This window comes from Columba livia, chromosome 1, assembly GCF_036013475.1.
Source record: "Columba livia isolate bColLiv1 breed racing homer chromosome 1, bColLiv1.pat.W.v2, whole genome shotgun sequence".
NCBI classification, from domain to species: Eukaryota; Metazoa; Chordata; class Aves; order Columbiformes; family Columbidae; genus Columba; species Columba livia.
This window is the reverse complement of record NC_088602.1, coordinates 106,867,295-106,891,407: the sequence shown is the minus strand read 5'-3', so window position 1 is coordinate 106,891,407 and position 24,113 is coordinate 106,867,295. Positions and strand designations below refer to the sequence as shown.

Here is a 24,113-nt window from a genome sequence, read left to right as displayed (position 1 = left end):
GCATTGACTGTGAACAGTCAGTTCTTAATATTTACCTTCATTTTTAAAACTCCAAAGTTTTCAGTCAAAGATTATTGGCCAATAAACCCCTTTTTTTCTCTTGACTAATGGACTACATGCTAATCAAGAAGTAAAATTTTTTCAATGTCAAGTCACAAAAGCCCAAGGAATTTTAGAAAACTGACATTTCTTATCTGATCTTTATGAACTTTCTAGAGATCACCATTTATAAGAAAACTGAAGCAACAATTATACTGTTTGGCCTAATAAACTTGTGTTATCTTTTCTCACTTTTTAGCTAATATGCTATTAGTTAACACAAGATAATACTAATAATATTATACTATTATTCTGGCTTGATAATTTAAAATCTCAGTCAGTAGTCCATCCTCAGCTACTATATATACCGTCTAATATTTAGCTTAATGGTCTAACATCCTGGAACAGTAGCAAAGCAGAGAAGAAGAATAAAGAAATTGATACAGAAGGTGTTTGGAGGGATGTACAAAATCGTGTTGGCAGTCAAAGACACCAAGACCTAGTATGGTTTCTTTCGACAACTTTCTTGAACAGCTAGGTAATCTGAATAACTATGAAAAACTACCATCCCCTTAGCTCCTTACTTCTTATTAGTACATAGCAGATACTGTGTTAAAAATACAGTTTCGAGGGATCTACAATACCATTCCTCTCACAGCTCAAATGATGCAAACTTTGACCAAATTTTGGAGAATTTTCACTCCATACATTTCTGTTAGCTTTCCTTTCTAATCTCAGGTGTGTACTGTTTAAGACTGCACCCCTCCCTGTATCACCAACTCTGTGTGCAATGCACAGCTGATATCAGACCTTGGCCTTTAGTTTTATTGAAGTCTGAAGAGTGACTTAGACATGCAAGAGTTAACAAATACCCACATGGAAATACTCTGACTGAAGAAGAGTTATTTTCTGAAATTCCCACCCCCTCATTTATGTTGTATATTAACGTGTCTGTTCCATTGACCTTAAAAAATAATGTTGCCTTATGACTTAACAATTCCTTTGAGTAAGACATATATTTCCCTTATCTCCTTCGCCAAGATTTTAAAATACAGTGAAAAATGCTAAGCACTGTTAGAGGAAGTTGTGTTCAGTTGTATTTGTCTAACGCTGATCTAAAGAATCATGAGCTGCACTGCAAAACTTAACAAAATGAGAAAGCTGAAAAGATAAGTCCACTAGCAGTGGTTTTATTCTATTCATATTACAAGATCTGTTTCTGTAGTCTTTAGTCTTATTGCTTGGGCTGCATATTGGCTAGAAAACTAGGGGAAAGAACTTTCATCCTATAATGTCTGTCTCATATGTAGTATTCACATAACTGAGAAGCAAAGCAATATTCAATTACCCAACCCAATCTAATTATTCGCACTAGCCATTTATTTTATTTCTCAAATGCTACCAGAATTCACACATCCTATATTAGTTTCAGCTTAATAACATGCATTCCTTCACTAGTTTAATTACTGCAGAGAGAATGTGTTTTGATTTCTTTCCAGGGGAGAAAGTCACAATATGTGTTCAAGGTCACTTTATATGTTTGGTTTTGAGTTTTTAAAATCTTTTTAAGAACAGTTAAGCCAACCTGGGTTTGATTTCTTTAGGAAAATTATCTGTAAATAGAGCACTATTTATATCAAATATGATGAAATTAAGAAAAAATGTCTGATTTGGACAGAAAAGGAAGAATCAGCTCTTATATAACTAAACTTGACCATTCCAAGTGCCTGTACCAGGTCGGAAGGAGCTGTTGATTTGTCCAAAATGAATTTTGTTGCTTCTTGTTTGGGGCGGCATCAGTAGCAGCGCCTCTTCGTGCCTGGAGACAAGTGACTATCAACCTCCCTCCTGGTCCTCACGGCTCTACTCTGCCTGGGGGCAAGACTCCCTCCTAACACCACAGCCTCGCTTCACCCACATGGCAGCAAGAGAGGCAGTCCAGCTGTGTGGGGTCAGCTGGAACCTTTCCTGCCCTTGGTTGTGGGGAGCATCCACAGCTTTGGTCCAGCAGGACCAGTTCTCAGCTGGGAATTATAAATCCAAACTAAGCCAGCTGTCCAGAAAGCCCTAAGCACTCATTCTTGTTTGCATTTTTTTCTTGTTTGGAGTATCCCAGTAACTTGTTCTCCATTGTTGGTTTTAGCTCTTGTTTATGATAGAAGTTCATGGTAAATAGAATCTTTTAACATCATCCAGAAACATGACAGCTGCATTTAATCATAACCTTTGTGCTCAGTGTTGGTTAAGGTAAAAATATGACTTCATATTCAAACCTCAGTGTTAAACACCCACTGTAAAACACTGGCATGCAAACACGGAATTCTATCTAAAATGAAGTATTTTCACCCTATGTAGGTAAATGGATTCACAATTTCTGTTTTTAACTTGCAAATGTATAGTCTTCACATTCAATTTCTACTTGTTGATAAATATTCCAAAGTGTCAGGTTTGAAAACCTGTTTGAGTATTGTTAAGCTGTAACAATAAATCCCTCTGCAGGGCAGCAGGTAGTAGGAGATTATGTCAAAGCCTTACTATAACTTTTCATGCTGTATCCAATCAACTCCAGTCTTGAGAAACACTGCTGGTGAGATCCTGTCTCTCTTTCCTGACAGCAGATATCATCCTGCTGTTAAGTAAAGCCACATACCTTTGAAACAGTTTAAATTCCTATAGGTGCCTTGGCATCGAAACCAGAACAATATATATAGTGTTCAGCAGGTGTCCACTTATTTCCATGTATGATCAGTGTATGTTCACCTGTGGTACCTAAGACTGGTATAACTTGACTAAAAGTCTTTCTTCCATCAATGGCAGGGATTCTCCTAAGGGAAAAATAAGAATAAAACGAACAAACAAAACCAACTTTTTTCCTTACCTCCTCCACTTCTTCAGGTGTAAGTTCTTTTCTTTTATGCGGGTGGCCCGCACCAGGTCGAAATGCTCCCATTGGGATGTTAATATTAGCCTGTGAGAAGGAAATTATGATGCATATAATAGTGACTGAGAAATAGACGTAAATGGCAAAACTCTATAAAGGGGTGGAACAAAAATAAAGACATTATTGAGATTCCCAAGCATTTATGCCTTCAATGTGTGCATCATCACACCACTCCTGTGGGAAAGAGAAGTGCTTTCAGCTCCATTTTAAAGATGGAAAGCGGAAAAAAAAAAAGCTACTCGGAAAGCTTTTCAAGTTCTGAATTTTAGCCTGATGTGCTCTGATTCCACTGGACTTTAAACAAATCAGTATTAGACACAAAAGTGTCTTTAGATATCTGGGTCTGCTTCAGTTTTGTCAAGGGCAAACAGAAAGTGAGTGCCAGAATCAGCATTTAAGTGTAAGTCACCCAAATCCTACAGTAACACCCAAACCACTGGACCACTGTCCCTCCCCCAATGACACCAGTTCTCACTTCACTTAACCACAGTCGGATAGGAAAGCCCATCCTGAGCCAATTTAAGCCATGAGTGTTTAAAATGTGATTTTATGGACAAAATCTACCCATGGGTGTCACAAACTGCAAATGCAATGCCTTAGTCCTAGAAATAGGTCCCTTGGTTGCAAAAAGGATCTGTAGGAAAAGGGAGGAAAGCTTTTTGCCTCTCCAGCAGCCACGAGGTTTTGCCCGGAAACCCCAGCCTGGTCTGCAGCGAGGACTCAGCAGTCGAAGCAGACTGAGCTGGCTCCAAGGCCAGACAGACCTGGCTTTAGCAAATTCCCTCCAGAATGATATCCACCTGGCCGTCTCAGTTTGATTTTTTTTGTCTGTGGCAGAAAGCCAGTAGCCATAACACAAATGAGGCTTATAATAGATACCTTGAAAATAAAGATTTTTGAGAAAAGAATGGCAGAAAACATTGCTTAGGAAAGAGCAGCTAAATTGTATCTATTTTCCAATATGACCCAGCCTGGACTATTTTAAAAGTCAAACGGTGTGATCAACAAAATGCACAATTTGTACTTATTCTTATCTCATGATCTCAGAAGAGAAGCTGCTCTTAGGAAATGTCATCAAAATATCATGACTCCCACTGGTAAAACCAGGGGGTGAACCGGTGATGTTATGGAGTGGAAACGGAGAACCTTCCAACAGTAAGCTATGTTATTGTTAGTTTACCATCTGACTGATTTGCATTAAATGAAGATGAACAATTCCATCCTTTTGCTCGAATCATGGTCTCGCAGATCGTGCCCCAGCTTGGGCAACCGGAGGAAAACAGCCCACTGTTTTCAGTAACAACAACTGTTCAGACAGCTGTAATCAATTTGCCAAGAAACAAGCACCCTTACTTTTATTCTATTTATATGTTTATTTCCCTTTATTTTACTTATGCAAGGTGATTTCAGTGGGGCTGGCAAATGTCAGCAGGGCCATGTTACTTTATAGACAACAGGGTATTAGTTTCATAAGGTTTTTTCACTAAGCATTAGTTTAGATAGTGTGAAACCTTTCATCTGCACTTCCTAAGTTCCCAGGAGATAGGGCATTTTCAGCCTCACAGTACTTAACCCATTATTTCTTTTAGGAATGGAAAATAACAGCTTTCCTATTTTTATTTTTAATCACCTCCCCTGCCAGGCTCTGGTACCTCCAGGCAGCTTCTTTTTTTGGAATATGAAACTTCTCTGCAATATACAGCTAGCATGGTCATTCAGGTTTGCAGAGCTGAAACATTGAATGGACCGTGATGTTTAATTGGCGATGAGGATGGGATTCTGGGAAACAGAGGAGTTCAAGTAGTGTAGAGGCCTCTGTCTCTCAGAGTCAAACCAAAAGATCTCAAAGTGCAAAAGGGGTGTTGTTCTCATGATGATGAGAATTGTTCTGTGAAGGGGTAATTTTGCGCTCTGAGATCAAGGTAAAAGAACCATCACGAGTCCATCATCGAATGGACCATGACATTTAATTAAGTAATGGGTGGACAAAATTCTGTGCGCCAGCAGGGCTCTGCGAGGACTGTGTTGTGCTGCAATCAGAATGGGTTTGCAACTCTGATTTTAAAATATGTTTCAGGTCTGTTGTCACCTGTCTGCTGGGACTGAAATACGAGCCTGCTCCCCATCCAGTGAAATGTTAATCAGGAAATTTTTCGTTCCACACTCCTGAAATCCTAAATCATAATTGGTTTAGACACACTTTCTAGATGTGAGTATTATTATTATTAAGCATACTAATTATTAAAACTAGTTGGCTTGCATCTTCCTTTCTTTTTGGAAAGTGTTTACCATGTTTTAGATGCCATTGCAGTTCTCATAATGAGTAGGTATGCGTACTGATTCACTGGACTAAGGTCTTCCTGAACAGACCAAAGGAAAAATTATCTGTAAACATGACATATGACACAGATTGCTGGTTTGACACAGTATTTAGAGTAGTATTTAGAGTAGTATTTGACCAGTATTTAGAGATCTGTTTGTGTTCATCTTTCTGTTTATTAGAAACAGGGCATCCAGATCAGGAACTGTTGCGTCTTGAATTACTGGCAGCCCTGCATGAGTTGAGGACTGTTGCAGTAAGCTCTCCACAGCATCACAGCCATTCCTAGCTGTCCAGAAGGATGACTGAATAAGCTGGAAAGCCACTTCAGTATAAACACGTTCGTTTTGTTTTGTTCGTTTAAAAAAAAAAGAGAACAGAGAAAACTGAATGTAACCCACAAAACAGAACAAAACCAACAAACAAAAACAAACAAGCAACAACAAAAATAACAATGCAAAAACAAACAAACAAGTGCAAATACAAAAAAACCCCAAACAAAACAAAACATAAAACCAAAACAAAAAAAAACCCAGGAAACCCCCCACCCTTACCTCTGGGGAAAGCCAGGAGTGGTGTTTGTAGGACAAATAATTATTAGCCAGAGCTGTCCACAGCCTTTTACACACTGAGAGGAGGAGGCCAGCAATGAATGTTGCCAGGAATTAGCACTATTTTGGTCCTCTATCACCACAAACTACTCTTGCATACCACTTCTGTCCTCTATTGCTCCAAACTATTCTTGGGAACTAGTTTCTACCTTTAACTCTCCTACATCTTCATTTAATGGCTGTTGGCAGGTGAAGATTTTAGCTTACATTGCACATGGTCAGAAAGAAGCCACTTCTGACACAGACTGCCATGAAATACTTCTGTTAGTAAAGAGCCATTAAATTTTCATTGCTGCAGCATGATGTATATTCTCCAGCAGATGTCAGTCCTACTATAATAGCACATATTAACAGAGGATCATAATATATGAATCACAATGTATAAAAGTAAAGCGACATTTTGAGTCATGGTTCTTAACAGTTCTTGAAGTGTAATAGGCATCAATTCAAGTGCAAGTCTCCCTGCTGGAGCAAACTTTGATGGAATGTTTAATAGATTTAGTTTAAAGTTTGTGCTGTAATTTTTTCTTATTATTATTATTCGAATTACCTTTGCAATAATTAAAGTTTCTTAAGATATCAAACTTAGTGCTCAAACTTAATGCACTTTTTAAATGGAGAAACTAGAAGCAATTTTTTACATTTAGAAGTCATCATAAACATAAAAAGGAGTCTATAACTGCATCTTTAAGGGAAAAGTAAAACAAATTAATTCCTTAAAAATGCTTATATGTGCCTATGGAATCTAAATGTAAAATGTAAATATTTTGAGCTATAAATTATCTACATTTGTTCATTAATCATGCAAACATTTCCACAGTCACTGTAAAAGAGGGACAAAAATTTGTACTGAGTGAAATCAATGGCAAACTTCAGCTGATATCAACTGAATTACAGCACAGAAGTTTGGGGAGTTGATGATGGTAAAGAGAATTAACATTTTTACAGTGCCTTGCAACTTCAGTATGCCACTGGGTAATTAATCTTCTTGATACTCCAGTCCATGGACTTAGTATTATCTTGGGGAAATATAGGATAGATTGAACTCTAGAAATTCCAATTTGTGCTTCTTACATAATCTTAAGGGAATCTGAATTCGTTGGAAAATTTGATTGCAAGTGCATTTTACAAAATACATTAAAATATGTAAAAATCTGGAGCTCAGGGGGTACTTTGGCCTTTCAACCAGAACTGATGATAGCTAAATACAGTCTCCATGATGCTGCTTCACGATGATGTTGGGATAATTCTCCAGCTTTCTTTTACAAGTATGTAACAACCAACAGCATCCTTGAGAGCATATGCCATCTGAGGAGGTATGTGACACATAAGATTTTCTTTTAATGAAAACATCAACATTTCTCTCATTTTACTTTGGCTTTTAAATAAAATGTTTCTTAAGCAAATATTGGAAGTTGTGGGCTTTTTTTCAAAAGGAATGCAGACACGAAAAACTTCAATACCTGTGCCATCTTTTTAGCCTATAATTCTTCCAGCATTTTATTAACTCTGTAGAAAATCTAATAGTTGCGAGAATTATTTTTACTTATAGTTCTGATCAGTTATGCAGATGTATCACCACGTTTTGCTTAGCTGACCCATGAACAGACATAGCCTAACGTTGGAAAGACCATGAAAACAAGCAATCAACCAAGCTATCTGATCCAGTTTTTTATCAGCTCAGATTATAAGATGCTCTTCCGGTCAAACTTTTGCAGTGTTTTCATATCTGCCAAGCTTTGTACTCTAAAAAAGCAATTTCCAGTTAGCACTTCTGCAGTGTTTTGTATGAGCAAAATGCAGTTTGCCAAGCAATGGAGGTTGAGATTTGCTATTTTTGTTATATTAGAAACAAAATACTGTCTCTTACCTGAATGGCTTTGACATGTGACGCTGGCTGGTTTGACATTTTTAAGACAGAGGCTTATCCCTGCAAGCAAAATGGGAAAGTGTTACAGGCTCTGACATTCTGATAGCTGGGGGAGATAAGCTAGAACTTAACCCATGCTGCCTCTTGACAGGCATCCATTTCATCTGCCCAGATCCTCTTTCCATCTCAGTTTCAGAGTTGCTTAGTTATTCCTTCTGAATATCAGAAAGGGACAGTACACCTGAGCTGCTCTAATTAATCTTTCATAGCCACAAATAGAGCTATCTCTTTCACATTAAAAACAATAACGAGTAGAGATAAGGAATCTCTACTTAATGGCATTGTAAAATGAGTAAGAATTAAGGGAAGCATTTGAGGATAAACAATGTATGATTATTTCTACCACACTATGTATGTGGGAATTATTTGAACTCTGTTTAAACCTTCTTTCAGTAAAGCATAACTTACTACAAAACATTGATAAATGCAGACATAACCATTTTCTGACTCACAGAGCCTTGCAAATCTTGAATGCATATAGATTCAAAATGATCAAGAAACCATAAATTTGTTTGGCAGTTCCTAGGGCACAAAGTAGCCTCTCTTCAAAGCTTAGATCACATAGATTCATTGATTTTCTTTAGCAAGAAGGTAGATAAGAAAGAACAGATATTTCCATGTGATTTTATGCATACATAGAAATATGGACTGACACAGTATTAACATACAATAACAAATGGAAATCACGAAAGTCAATAGATTCTGTAAAGGTAAAAATAAAATGCAAGAATTTTGCTATCACATGAATTAAAACATTTTCTTGACTTCTCATTCTTAATATTCTAACTGGACTAGACCTTAATCAAAGTCTGGCTATTTAAACGATCTTATTATTACTCAAAATACTAAAAGGTGACAAATGAGTTCACCAGAGAACTCATTGATCACAAACAAACTACAGCATATGTTTGCTGCAATATTTAACCTGAGATGAGAAAGAAAATATTGAGAAAAGTAATAAATGACTTAGGAGAGAATAGAAATAAACTGAGAAATCAAAAGTGGGTCAAAGACTTTGGTGCTCCAAAGAGTGTGTCACATGGAAGCGGTACCAAAGAAAGGCAGATGAGTTGTAGGTTGGCTTCAGTCTGGAATATCAGCGTAAAAGTCTATCACCAGAGCCTCATGGAAGACTTGCTCTTGCATTGGCTTTAAATTTGTGTGTAACTCTGCACAGAAAGTAAAGTTTACTCAAAGTAAAAATGACCTGCCATTAGAGGTCTCTCTCTGATCACACTCCCACCTGTACAGTGCTGTCCAAGCCAACACATAGTATTAAATCAGAGGATGTCATCTTCATAGGTTGCTTGGGTTTAAATTGCTTCCACCAAATCATTAAATCAGAAAAAAATCCCACTATGCAAAAAAAAACCAGCCTGCTTCCAGTGAGTTTCATATTGTGGTCTTACATTTACATATAAAATCTTAAAATCGGAGGCAGTTTTAAAACTTCAGGGAATGAAATCTCAGCCACTGAAGTTCATGACAAAATTTGCACAGTTTTCCAAAAGCCAAAAGCATTTACTGCACTCTCTTTCCTTTCTGAAAATCTTTACTATGCATAGAAATAACTATGCTGTTAACCAGTGGTTGTATTCCAAAGATAAATACAAAACAATCCCCCAGTTTATCGGAAAGATAGGGCTCATAACACAGAAAAGTTTAATCAATTTTTCTTATAATCTTTTCCTCTTTCTAATCAGAATGAGAAATGGAAACAAAAGCACAGGAAATTAACATAAAACACTTTAAAGCACTGTGAATCTAGTTTCTAAAGACTGTCACAAAGAAATTAAAGCTAAGATTTACTTTTCTATCTTGTGTGCCTGTGCATTGTAAAAAACACCAATACACACTTCTCAGGACACCAAGAGCTCAACAGGCAGGGATTTACACTGAATCTCGACTTTAAACCAAGCACAGCAACAGTACTCCTCAGTGAGGTGCTCTGGGTTCACAAGAAGTCTGCATTGGAAATGATTGCAATCAGACACTGCTTCCTAAAGACAGATGCATGATACAATTGTGCAGGACTGCTTTTGGAGGTGGTGATTTTCCTACCGGTTCATACTGTCCTCATTACTCCAAGAGAAATCAGGACAACAGCATGCTACTGAGTAAAAATAGACGATCTTCTCTGGCTCTTTTCCTTTCCCTCCCTTCCCTGAGTTTCTCTCCAGAGCAATACTGACCATCAGTCACAGGAAAATAAACCTTAGGTTACAGATGCATCTATTACTGAAGTGATTAGTTCATTTTTATAAATTTCTCTGTTCTTTTGCCATGCACCTCGGAGAGAGAGTCAAGTGTGCTGCACTGATTGTATTAAGTTCTGGCATTCCAATCAGCTCTGCAAACTTGAAGAAATCACTCTTCACCCTCATTTCCACCACAGGACTTCACAAGTAAGCACCCAGCAAAATGCAGACGCACGCAGCCTGTATTCCCCAGTGGTTTTTTGGCCTCCCCACACCTTACCTTTTACCTTTTATGGGCTGCATGCTGAGCCATACTTAGAAAGCAACAGCAACGTTAGTTCAGTTTGGAGCTGTTTCATGCCAGACTTCCCCTGTGAATTCCCTTGCTTCTCAGTGAAAGTACCCATGAACAGGGCTACTTGTGAAATATAGGACCACTACGGTGAAATAAATCAGTGTTTTGAAGAAAACCTTTTTAAAACAAAGGACGTATCTACTGTCCCTCTGCTAAAAATAAGTTCTGACAGTGCTGCAGCAAGATAATACGCTGACTTATTCAATTTGCTTTAAATACAATGAGATATCATGATACTATCTTTCGTAATCCACAGAAATGTTCAGCAGCACACAGACAACAGAAAGAACCCTCCCCACACCCCACCTGGAAGCTCTCTTTACACCCCCACCACACTTGCGGCATCAAGCACAAGCGGTATTTTGGACACAGAACTGAAGTGCATTATCTTCTTAAAAGGCTTTGACAGGAACTATACTACTGTGAGATTCGGCTAGTACAAAGAAATAAAAGAACCCCCTGCTTTGCAGCTTCCAGTCTGCTACACAAAAACTTACTACAAGCTCTAGGCAAATACAATAACGTTTTCTGTAATGCAGTTGTTTCCACTACAGTTACCTATTAAGCTTACAGCAAAAGAACACCCCTCTTACCCTCCCCGCCCCACCCCCCCTGTAATAATTCACTAGCTGTAACAAACATATAGAAAACAGTAAGCGTGTACCTGTGTACTACAGTATTTGAGCTAATACACAGGCTTTATACCAGTCACTAGGTATTTAAGCGGCTTTCTGTTTTAAATCTTTAAAGATTCCCAAAGGCTATGAAGCAATAACAATCTGCTCTGAATATGCTGATATGCTGCATATTAAATAAGCAGAAACCCACAACTATTGTAATCACCCCACGGCAGTTATTAAAGAGTTTTCATAAGGGTCTTTAAAGTTTTTAATTGACCCCTTCAAGATTAGCTTACTTATTTACTTATATAAAAAAAGCTCCAAACCGTCAAGTGAGTATGTGCACCTCCTTTTGATGCTGAAAAGGGTACCTTCTTCTACCAGCTGAGGTATTGACTCTGATCCTTTTAATGTGTCTGAAATAGCTCCAATGCTTTCAGCTCGGCCGGCGCTGAGAGCTGCTCCAGGCTGGAGTGGGACTCAGCTGAGAAGCAAAGTGTAAAAGGGAATTCCTGTCATAGCTTCCAGTTGTTCTTCCTAAATATAGAGTTTGATTCACCCTGTAACTTGGTCCCCTGTGACACTTGACCATCGTAAAGCCAGGACTCAAGTGTCAAGCAGGAGGTGTTGAAAGAACACACCTTTGGGTCCTTTTCTTGCCCTCCCTCTCCCTGTCTTTCTGGGCTTTTCACAGGCTCCAGGCATTTGGTGGCAGAAGGTACCACACAACTCCTCCTGTGATGTTTGGGGCAGTGCGTGCATCCCTGCTGCCACGCCAGAGAAGGAAATAATTATGGAGATGTAATTACAAAGAACTCACCTCAGAGGGACTAACCACGGGAGGTGAATGCCACATCAGTGCAACTACATTGCTGTTGGGTTGGGAGTGAACTCGTGCAGCAGCTGCCTCAGGGTCTTGGAGCGATGTTCCTGCAGGCAGGACAGCCCTGCTCATGGGGAGGACTTCTGACAGTGTGAGGCCACAGTGGCCAGTGGCTGAGCCTTAGGGTGTGTGGATGAAGAGAAGCTAAAGGAAGAGTGTGGGGAGGAGTTGCAATAGGTAGTCAGGGAACTGAAATGTTGTTATACCTATGAGTGCTGTTTTCAGTGAAGGCTGCCACAGGAGATTTGTCATAGCAAGTCGTGCATGGGGCACAGACTCATGTTACCACCCCTAGAAGTGCAGCCTCCTTTTCGCTGCACCTTTGCAAGAGTGAACTTTCCTCTGTCATACCTGTTCTCCACCTGATCCACAAGAGCAATGGTGACAACAGCAGTGTCATGGGCAACACTGTACTGGCCACGTGCTGCTGGTACTTGAAACTTTTAGGAAAAGATCAACAATTTTCAAAATTGGTGACAAAGTTATTTATAACAGCTAGTGGTTGGGAGAGTGATTTCATAGAGGATTTCCTTTGACTTTAATTTATTTGACCAATCACTCTTTTCAAGTATCTCAAAGAGGAGGATGACCTCCCAGATGACTTCATTAAGCCTGTGACTCACTCTGCTGCCTCTTCTCCTAAAAGTGCTGCCATCTGGAAGCAGCTGATAGATCTGACGACTTGCTCGACAGCTTGTAGACTACTCATAGCCACCCCCTTCCCAAGGATCCATGACAAGGTGGACACACAACTAGGTATGAAACAGGGACATGTTTGTGTTAGGTCGAGACTGATGGAGGCACGTATAGCAAACAGCTCCTTCCAAGGAGACCCCTTGGCCTGTTTCCTCAGAAAGACTGAGCATGGCTGTTGTCAAGTATTTTGAGCTATGAGAACATTATTGCACTTGAAACATGGCAGAGCTCACAACAGGGCCCACAGACCTGTCTTTTGCCTAGAATGGAGGAGCTTGCTGTCACAGTCTAGGGTCCTGCCTTCCAGGAGGTTGACACCATCTTACAGCAGAGCTGGAGTCAGATAAATGACTTTACACACCCCCTTGTGAAGGTTCATGTTTACAACAAAAGTATTAGAAAGCACTGAAAGAGGCAATATAACTTCGTAACATGATCTTGTACGCAAATTTATTTCAATTGATATTACAGCAGTTATATTACAAACCAGCTCTGGAATACACAGTTCTTCCTTCCATGTGCCATTAATTTAACAAAGGTAGGCCATTGCTTACATTTTGTAATTCTATAATCTTGCAAATATGCCTAAGAAACACCAGCTCAACACTGTTTCCTTCAACAAATTTTCATGGAAGTGACAAGTAATTTAATAGATAGTCCTAGCGATGTGTAAATAGGAAAAGAATCTACCTCTGTCACATACCTAACAGCCATCGACAATCACCCCTAAAACGTATTGAATTGTTGGGATAAAAGGAGTAACCCCACATTTTACCACTGATATTACAAAATGTAGATCTGAGTACATTTTAAAGGGAAAACTATATGTTTTTTACCATTATTTTGCAGGGTACCATTGCCTTTTAATAACCACTGGGATGCACAGACCCATGACTTGCAGATTCATCTGCTGAATACATGCAGCAGATGATTTAGTAAGCAAATAATGAGACATATGTGCATTCCAGATGATGGATTCAATGCCTGGCAATTTAGGGCCAGGTACATTGACACACACTGCATAAAATTATTATGTCTCATGTACAGAGGTCCAAAGGACACAATAACAACGTATTTATTTGATGTATGAAAATGACAATATAGATCCAAAATATATTTTATTGCACTACTAGAATCTTTTCTAATTAACGTGCTTCCTAGAGCAGTTTATTAGTTTTGAAAGTGAAGTTGATGGTTAACAGAAATGTGTATGTGTCTTCCTGCTTGACCGAGAAATTTCACTGCATAATGTCAGAATTGTTTCTTTAAGCTGTCACAACTTAATAAGCTTACTTAAATATTTTGCTTTTTGAGAAACCTCATGAGCGCAGATACAACTTCCCTGAGTCTCCCAAAATAAAAATAATTTTTTATTATAGTCCAAATTGTTTTAGTGTAATGCAAGCAATGTAATATGATTAAAAATGCAAGCCAACAAAGGAGTACTCACAACCTATGCTCACTTGAAATAAGACTTCTTTAAAGTAAAAAGTTAAAAAATACATTCCTGGAGTTTTGCTTCAAATTATCAAATAGTAGCAACATATCACAGATCTTCAGCAATGCAAAACTTTCCTTCCCTACCTTAATTTTAGCTCTATAAATTACAGTTTATTAGCAGGTAAGAATAGTTGGCCCAGTATATCAAGCATTTGGTTAATTAATTCCTATCACTACCTTCATTTCAATTGTTTGGTGAAGAATATGAAAACTAAAGTTGCAATGCAAGATAAACTATTCTTTTCATTCGACGTGACTGTTATTGATTAAGATTTAGAAATGAGAAACTTGCGATCATACAGATTTGTCAGAGAGCTAACACAGAGGATGCTGGAAAACAAAACAAGACAAAACAACACAACAAAAAAAACCCTAATCCAAACCCAAAACCAATCAACCAACAAAACGAACAAAGACAAACAGACAACAAGAAGAGCACACCATTCATTTTGTAACTCACATAGATTTTATTTGTACTTTTGGGCTCTTTTCCTTCAGTAAAGATGTATCTAGTCCATGTAACAATGATTTGGCACATACACTTGATGAAAGACAGATACCTTTAGCAAAGGTAGCCAGCCATATGAGGTGAGACAGAACTACAGAAATTCAAAATACAGTGGATATTGCAATTGCCAGGCATCAGAGCCCGCTCTTATTCTTGCTTTAAACTGAAAGTAATTTTGAATCCTAGATTGCAGAAAGAATATCAGATTTCAGCTGCTTTGTTGTTTGAGGAACTATCATCTACTGTTTGATTGCTTCTCCTAGTTTCCCTCAATCTATATGTTTCTTAATATCAAGAAAAAAAATCAAGCACTTTCTCTGGAGTCTCTAATTATACAGCTATGCCAACAACAATAACATCAGGCTATTTAAATAATGAATGACATAAAATAGCATGAAAAAATGTTTGCTATTATCTAGTGGACAGGAAATCAACAAACTTATCTAAATTAGCTGATTTTGTTTCTGTGACATTTCTGAGCTGCTAAATATTAATTCAACTCCTGCATGCTCTCTTTCTTTCCCATATAAAAGCATGGTGATTATTATCACAGGCTGTTCCATCAAGAAATAATTAGCCTTGTATTAAGAAGATGGTCTCATTAGAGGCTGCCAGTGACCTTGTTCTAAATTTCAGAGTTCCAGCATCTTTTAATAGCATCATTAGCATCATCTAAGAGTTTGTATTAAGTTCTAAAAGCTACATTATGAGTCTAACCCACACAAATGCTAGAACATCATAGCTTTGACCACTGAATTACTCAAAAGCCATATTCTCTGTTGCTTTGTATTCCATAAAATTCTCACTTAACAAAAGGTTTTGAGTAACTGAACTGTGATCATGATGTACCAGCAACAAATTTGTTTGCGCATTTCTCCTGGGAAATTTTAGCCACTATACCTGGCAAAGCTGATAGCATAAGAAATGGCAAGGGTACTGGCAGTTTTTGAAGGGAAAATGAATTTTAAATTACATGCTGATTTTGTAAACATCCTGTATGCTATAGTGATTCAGCACCATTTGGAAAAGAAACAAAACCCATGACATTGCACCATCAGATATTGTTCTGGGCAAACAAGTTTGACAAAATAGGAACTGACTTAATCATTGGTTGAATTTTAAACAGAAAAACTACCCGTTGTTTTCACAAATCGGGATAATTCAAATAGGCAGCTATTTTTTTTTTCAGTGCCATAATACATTTATTTTGATGAAGGCCATCCCTACTTGTTCATTACATCTGCTGAACACTCTAAGTTCTTGTCTTTAATGGTCAGATTAAACCTCACCTGATGTCCAGTAAGGAATTTCGCTGTAGTACCCATCTGACCCAAAGCTGTACAAGAAGGAGGTACAGATACACCAGAGGACCCGGGGACTCAGCACCACACAGCTACATACTGATCTCTTGTAATAAAGCATGAAACAAAATTACAGCTGTGCAGGTAATCAGTTTCACACACAGCTCCGATCCTGCTGTTAGAGTGGACTTGAGTAGAGCAATCGTCTGAAGTCTAACAAAGAAAACAAATTTCTGATGATTCGTCATTTGAATGGCATATTAACAGGAATAAAGATATCGCTGAGACACAAAAAAATTCACCTGGCAGAAAGATGGACTCAGAACAAGAGATATCAAGTAACGGGCTGGAGGAAGCAGAATATCAAGGATATTATAAAGAAAATAATGCCTTTAGGTAAAAAATTACCAAAATCAAGGACAACAGCACCAACCTGCTGAATCATTTGTGATTGATCAGTTGCTATCTTTGGTTTATAGCTGCTGAACAGAACATAAAAGATGAAGATTGATAATCTATGAGTGTGAAGTTTTTTAAAGCTTGAATCAATATCAGGACACTTATCTTAGTTCCCATGAGTCATAAGGAAAAAAATTCTTAGCTTCACATACCACCAATGTTCTGAAAAACAGGAAAATTAAGAATGAATGCTTTCCACAGTGAAGATATGAATAAATCTACTAGTCATACAGATATATCAAGTAGTCAAATACGATCTATATCAAACCTTACTTGTATTGAATTAGATCTGTTACAGGAACGTTTTTCAATCATCTGTGGTCTCCTGCCATACAAATATTGTACCTGTTTAGAAAGAAATTGCCAAAAGCAATCAGTGTTGGCACAGGAAGACCAGTAAAGTCCTCCAGCTGCTAATTTCTAGATTATGTTTCCCAATACAATATCAAATTTCAAGTATTAAAAATAGTATTAACAGTTTCTCTTAGGAAAGCAGTTTTTAAAATCTTCACATCTTACTTCACACCCATACAAAGTAAAGTTGTGGACTGGCAATATCTTCTATCCAAGGATAATAACACAAGTGGAAAAAGAACCTATAAATATTGAGCTGCTTCATTCAGTCACATAGGGCTGTGCAGCACAGGGGTAGCCCTTTGGAGTACAGTTCAGTTCTCAAGGTCTGCAGCTAAAAGTGGCACTTGAAAATCATCTGTCCCGGAAAAGACTTTTGAGAACTGCAGGCTGCTCTGTGTTTCCTGTGCCCACCACCACCAGTGAGGTGCTAGGCCATAATCTTGATGCTCTGATTAGAGTATCCACGAAAACGTTCACAGCTTTATTGCAGCCAGCTCTCAAAATGATTATTTATTTTTATTAGGAAAAAAGGAGATGTTCTTAGCTCAGGTTTCCAACATAAACTGCTCTGTTTAAGGCCAAACCACTGTTTTGCCATGGGTAGTTCCCAGGTGCTCTGGCTGACAAGGAGCAGTGGGGATTCGTAGTACTGGGACACTGGCCCAAATCAGAGTTTATCTGCAGCGTGGAGGGCTGGGTGATCACGAAGCAGCTCCTTACAGCCGGCTCCTTGTGGCAGAGCATCAGTGCTGGTTTAACCGAGTGCTGTGCTGCATCATGAAGCAATTCAGGAGCTACTTCAACTATCTATATAGTCCAGGTGGACAGTTACAGTGATATCCTCATCAGTTCATCCTGCGAAAGACATTCCTCTTACTCAGAACACCTAAATGCCATGTACGCCGGTGAATAGACGTGCTATGGGCTTTAACAGTCAGCTAAACGTTTTCTTCAAAGCATGACCTTACTTTGACTTACTCAGTCTCTAAGTACACGTCTTTCCCTAGGGTCTGAGGCTGCCCGACAGGTTTGGGGGTTCAAACTTAATAAATCTAATGCTATCATGTGCATTTACTTCAGATTACAGTGAGCAAGAAACAATACCCGTTAGATTGAAACTATTCTATATTTATTTTCATTCTGTGGTAGGAGAGGAGTTTGTGTACTTAGGGACTTTTAGAGGTAATGTAAAGAAACAAACAAACAAACACTCCCAAAACAACCAAACCAAGCAAAACAAACAAACAGAAACCAAACAAAAAAATCCAAACCCAGCAGCTGTTTGGCATTAGCTCTGCTTTTGTGCTCTTCTCCTTCATTGACTGAGCTCTTTTACCCCTGCAGTTCAGGTAAATCCATTTTCAAGCATCCCAACACAGGAGCTAATGCTGAATAGGTACTCTGCAGTAGATATTGGATGCTTTTTCTCATATACAACTTCTAAATCACTGCAGAGGAAGCAAAGCCCAAGAGCTGAGCAAGCAAGATTATCAGCTAAAATGAGTAGCTGAAGCCTCAAACTAATATTCTTACGGAACTGGATTCTAGAATAATATTTGACTCAAATCTCTCAAGTTTCTCTTTTGCCTTTGTTTTTCTTTAGAGTCTGATACCTGTTTTTCCTTGTAGGGCAACAGCTTTGGAGGACCTTATTTTAGATGTTATTTCAGTCATGATGTGCATTACAGAATTACAACTGATGGGTAAATGCTGAAAATGGGTAACAGTTAAGAAAGACCTGTAATTTGTTTTGTTATAGACACTAGTAATTAACAAATGAAGAAAAAGCACGTACAACTACTCTTTGTTGCAGATTAACCCATTATAGTAAAGGCATGTTTCTATGAATGCCTATGTTCTTTCTTTACCTACATTGTTCATATGAACAGACTTAACAATAAGTTTCATTTAAGAGACAGAATCCCACATTTCCAGCATGCATTTTTGGTAACCAGGTTAAACACTGCAAACAAACCCTGAACCTTAACAGAATACTTTGACCTCATTTCTATTAAAATTTAAAAAAAAAAAAAAAAAAAAGAGAAAAGACTCTTTTGTACTGCAATTGGAACATAAAAAACTGTAAAGAAAACTGTGTAACACTCTGCTCTTTCCCAGGCACAGCAAGGACCAAAGGTGTTGTTTGTTTTTTGTGGGGTTTGCTCGTTTGTTTGTTTTCTTGTTTGAATTTCAGTTTAAAAGACCACACATATTACACATCTCCATAATTCCCATTACCAGAATTTCTCCTATATACTGAGATGGTCACATAATAGTATTAGTAAGGTAAATGAAAACATATTTGCCCACAGACATGTACAAACAATGCTATACACGTCTTTGCAGCAAGTCAGTCTCTGTGTCTCATGTCTCAGATTTCTTCGTTACTCTAATCTTTTTATTCACTTGAGAAGCAATTTCCTAACCTGCATAAATGCTTAATGGACCATCTAGTTCATCTTTTCCCATCTATTTCTTCTTTCATGCATCCCTGTCTGTACTTTAAATTCTCAGCTAGGCGTGAGTGCTCATTTTGCAAACATTCACGCACTCCATGAAAGAACCCCTTCATTACAAGTTAGGCTGGCACATAAACATTTGTAGAATCATGCCACATTTTGCTCCAGCTGTCCTCTCCTCTGCCCAGCTCATCTCAATGCCCAACAATCTAGTAATGAATACTACTCAAAACATATCTAAAAACCCACTTGCTCTCCTCAAGGCTCAAACAATTATCCCATCAAGTTGCGTTCTGATTGTATTGTCTTCAAACTGGCAACATTTACAACCTCTCAATGCCAAAATCTACATCTTAGCTGGTTTCAGGTCTGTGCCTCCAATGAACTGTGAGCAGGTACAATTTCCCTGAAGCCCTGCAAACTGCCCTAACATCAGAGTCTTTGAAAGTGTGGTTAAGACTGGTTTTACTTTTATTTTGTAACAAGTCACATGTGGGAATATCTGAGCAATCACATATCTACTTCAATAATAGATCAAAGTTGAAGAGATTAATCATTAGATACGTCGATAATTAATTTTAAGGTAAATATATTTCCTATGTCTAGAAAAAGATGCCTACGATATTAAGCTGCTGACTGAATTGGATAATATCTTAATTAATGTGTTGTTAACACATTCTATTTGGTATTTACTTGGCAAATTACATTTAATTGGCATTATTATGCTTATGAGAGTATACTTTTGCTGTATAAAGTTTTTGCATGACTTGTGATATGATACATGATGACTGATACGTATTTTTTCTAGCATTCCGAGATACCTGCCCTTTTGAGGTCCACTCATGCCTTCCCATTAACACACATATCAAATATGACTACTTCAACTGATAGTTACACTGCTTTGTAACAACATATGGATACTGTGCACTAACCTCATCACTGCACAGGGTTTTGCTTTAGTCACTGCTGTAGCTTAATATGTAGCTGTAAGATAAATCAAGCAGTGGTAAAAGCTGTACCAATACCTGCACTGCCTCATGAACTATTTTAAAGTGAAATGCTAAATGCAATCTCTCCCTGTAACACTTCAGAATCTGCAACAGTTTAATTCCATGAGAACAAGGATTAACTTTGCCTTTCTGCCAGGGGCAAAACACCCGCTGAAGTTACACAAGTAAAAACAGTGGGACTGGCAGTTCACTCAAAATATCTATCTACTGCATTCTAAAAAATTCTCATTTGGGTTTGTTTTCTTGTGATAAACTTTCTGGCACTAAAATACAGACTGTGTAGTTTAGCTGCATTCCTTTTTACTTGCACCGCCAATTTCTACGCCAAGTCAATAAAATCCAGGTCTATATTTTATACAGTATCCTAAGTGAAGATAGAAGAAAAATACAATAATGTTACAAAAGCTATTTCTTGATTGGATCATTTAAACATGCCCATTTTACTATGTTTGATTTCAGTTAGACTGTGCCACTGGTAAGATTAATCATGTTCTCAACTGTTTCAATATTCTCAACTGTTTCCATTGCTTCTAAAGACCCCCACTAGAATAAATTTTGTGTATTTATATTAAACACATGTTGGTCTATGGAACAACTTGAGTTTTCAACCAATAAGGTGTAGACTTAACCCTATTTGCATAATTCCTCAATGATTTGCAATTGAACTTGATAGATTAGGAACCACTGCAGAAAAGCCATAAACAGATCTGATTAGTCCAGGACACTGTTTATTATATTTTTACATCTTGGGGACAACTCAAAGTTGTCTATGTCAGTGCACAACTCAAACTTGTTTGCATGGAGGGCTGGATAAATTTCCTCTAATTATTTAGCTTTTATGTTGGAATGACATCCTTTCCAAAGTTCTCATAAGGCTTCAGTTACCATAAACAGCTCCCACCAAAGGGTAGGGCTTTAAGAATGATGGAAAATCTAAATTTCAGAGAAAGCCACCCCTGACTTGAGATAAAAGACAAAGAAATTCACCAGAGAACAAGTGAAAGCAAGCATGCATCACTTCCCCCTCTGCCCCCACAGGAGCCAAGGACCAGAGATTGGCCAGGCCTGTCTCGCCTTGCCTGCTGATCTAACCAGCTCCTGAGGTACAGCCCCTTGTTCCTGCTTCCTCAGCAATGACATGTTAACAGTGACAAGAAATGGAGCCAAAAAGAACCAAGGAGTTCAGATCTGAGATGTTCTTTCTGGTGGTAGCATAAGGAAAGCTCACAGCATCTATTTTGGGACAGACAGGATGAAGCAGTGTATGTGGAACAACGAGTGAGATGCAAAATCTGAAAATGTAACTGAAAAGCAGCATTAAAAACACTTGAATTCTAGCAAAGGGAGGGTTTGATGCATTTTTCGATTTAAAGGACAGACACTGTCATATCTCTTTAAAAACACAACTTCTACAAAACTTTCTGTGTGGACAAGACAGCGTGCGGCTGGGTTTCTGAATTCTCCTGACACCAGTCCCAGCGGCTCCGCAGAATGGTCCATGAACCCACAGATGAATGCATCAGAGCTGGGGGACAGAAGGAATAAGCATTAGCAAGAGTGAGACGTCCTTCTGTGCAACTTCTCACAAACCAAGGCCAAGGAGAGTTGGCCTGGAGCGGGAAGAAAAAGGTGGACTGGAAGCCACAAACTACAGAAGGTTCTCACACTGCTGTTGTCTTGACTCCTGAAAAGTCTTTGGAAATGAGAAAACTGAGGGCATGATAGTGCACCTTTTTCACAGGGTAAAGGGGAGGGGCAGTTCAATTTACATAGTTTGTGTAGGCAAAGAAACACTTTTCCTTAACCTTTGACATGTCTTGTTTGGTTGCCGCGTTCAAGCTCTGAATGAAAGTCTTTACAGTAGGAAAGGCTCTGATATTAGTGACCTCATGGCACACGCCGCTTCCAGCAACAGCGAAAGACACGGCCAAGAGGAGCAGGAGGGATCAAGCCAGGCATAGAATTACTGTGACAGCGGATCGCGAATGAAACACAGCCGCCTGGAGAGCACTGGGCTGAGAGCCACACCGTGGCCACCAGTATATGATTTTGTTGTGTCACGAAGTCAGTGTTAAATTTCTGTAAGAATGTGAATGCTTAAATCGAATCATGTCACTCTGTCGCCACTGAAGGGCTTCCAGCAACCCGCCTTTATCCCACCACCGCAAACAAGTTTTATTTCCCCCCGTGTTTCTGGCCGTTTTCCCCGCAGCCGCTCCAGAGGGCCCGGGCCCGGGTCCCAGCCCCCGCAGCCCCGTGGGCACCGCCGGGCAGCTCCTCTGAAGGGGCTTTGCCTGCCGCTGCTTCCGACACCCAACATGAAACATAAAAACACCCCCCACGCACACACAAATAGCTAAAATAAATGTAGCAAAAGGCGGCGGCGGTGCCGGCTCCGCCCCCGCCGCCGACCGCGCAGGCGCAGTCCGACCCCCCGGGCGAGCGGAGGCGGGAGCAGCGGCCGCCTCACCGCGCACTCGCACCGCCTGGCGACGCACTCTGTTCCGCCTGCGCGCTCGGATCTGACGTCACCTCGGCGCCTGCCCGCGCTGCGTCCGACCGCGCAGCGTAACTGATGGAGAAAGGTTCCGGGGCAGGTTTGGTTCCGGGGGCTCCTCCGCATGAACCGAGGCCGCCGCCAGCGCCACGGCTGCAGCAATGATCCCGATCCCGGTGGTGGTGTGCGTGCTGGGGGGTTGGTGTGCCATCTACCTGGTGGATACGCTGCTCAAGGTGAGGGCTGTGGGCGCGGAGCCGAACGGGGAGCACTCGGCCCCGCGCACGCCGGGGCAAGAGCCCCGCTTCACCCCTCGCACCCTGCCGGGGCCGGGAGGAGGGCGGCGGCAGCCTCATCCTCGCCCGGCCGGGGCCCGGAGTCGCCACCGGAGCGAAGCCGCCGCCCCTCGCCCACCCTCCGACACAGCAGGGCTGGCCACGACCCTCCCCCCTCACAGGCAGAGGGAGGTGCCTCTCCCCTGCCCGAGCCGGCGCGGCGCGGCCTCTCTGCAGTTCAAACTTAACGGCCGGCGCGAAGCTCGGCCCAGTGAGGCTGCCCAAGGGTGCGGCGCTTTGTGTCCGTCCTCCTCCCCGAACCGGCTCGGCAGGTGCCCGGGGCGGCCGGGGCCGGTAGGGCTCGGAGTGGGGGCGCGGGGCCTCCCCGCCCCGCCCAGCTCGGGGGGCGGGCGCCGCGCTGTTTGCAGCTCCATAGCTGCGGGTTCGGTGCGGCCGACAGGGAAGCCCTAGCGGCGGCGCCTGGCGGGGGTGGGTTGCTCCCGCCCGTCGCTACGTTCGAAAACACCTCCCAGCTGGCTCCAGATTTCGGGCCTACATTGAAGGAAGAAACCTGTGAAACGTTAGGGAAGTCAGCTTTTAGTCTGCTGCTCAAGTAGCTTTAATGTGCTTCTGGAGTTTAAAGTGTTATCATCTTTTTATATTAAAAAAAAAATCATAAGTTTGCTGTGTAAAATATGAGTTTTAGAATGATTTTGCAAAAATTACTGTATGTCCAAGCATAATTAATGCACTTTTCAAAAATGTATTTTAATGTCCTTAGTTCTACTGAAAGAAAGGGACCTGGGGGTACTAATTGACAGGAAGCTCAACATGAGCCAACAGTGTGCCCAGGTGGCCAAGAAGGCCAGCGGTATCCTGTCCTGTATCAAAAATAGCGTGGTCAGGAGGACAAGGGAAGTGATCCTTCTCCTGTACTCTGCATTGGTGAGGCCACACCTGGAGTATTGTGTTCAGTTCTGGGCCCCTCAGTTCAGGAAAGACATTGAAGTGCTGGAGCGGGTCCAGAGAAGAGCAACACGACTGGTGAAGGGACTTGAACATAAGACCTATGGGGAGAGGCTGAGGGAGCTGGGGTTGTTTAGTCTAGAGAAGAGGAGGCTTAGAGGTGACCTCATCACTCTCTATAACTACCT

General features: G+C 40.2%; 2 protein-coding genes across 11 annotated transcripts in view; one reads left to right on the top strand and one right to left on the bottom strand.

Moving 5' to 3' along the window:
* Positions 1 to 11,514, bottom strand: part of SMPX (small muscle protein X-linked) — a 39,878-nt gene extending 28,364 nt beyond the window's left edge. For 3 of the 8 annotated variants that reach the window (XR_002415021.2, XR_010474202.1, XM_065071441.1), the window contains exons 1-3: positions 11,341 to 11,499; positions 7,782 to 7,841; positions 2,918 to 3,007 (exon numbers count right to left, since the gene is read on the bottom strand). Coding sequence is in view for 6 of the 8 variants with exons in the window: in XM_065071441.1 (XP_064927513.1) it covers positions 2,918 to 3,007; positions 7,782 to 7,820 (129 nt within the window). In the remaining 2 variants the exon portion in view is untranslated. Of the gene's footprint in view, positions 1 to 2,917; positions 3,008 to 7,781; positions 7,842 to 11,310 lie in introns of all 8 variants that reach the window. The other 5 variants (XM_005503731.4, XM_005503729.4, XM_005503732.4 and 2 more) reach the window with 5 other exon arrangements.
* The window catches only part of MBTPS2 (membrane bound transcription factor peptidase, site 2), a 106,864-nt gene that overhangs the window by 46,360 nt on the left and 36,391 nt on the right, over positions 1 to 24,113 (top strand). The window contains exon 1 of one of the 3 annotated variants that reach the window (XM_065071391.1): positions 22,661 to 22,920. The exons of 1 other annotated variant lie outside the window; for it this stretch is intronic. In XM_065071391.1, the coding sequence (XP_064927463.1) occupies positions 22,846 to 22,920 (75 nt within the window). In that variant the 5' untranslated portion in view covers positions 22,661 to 22,845. Of the gene's footprint in view, positions 1 to 22,660; positions 22,921 to 24,113 lie in introns of those variants that run through there. One more of the 3 variants, XR_010474160.1, reaches the window with a different exon arrangement.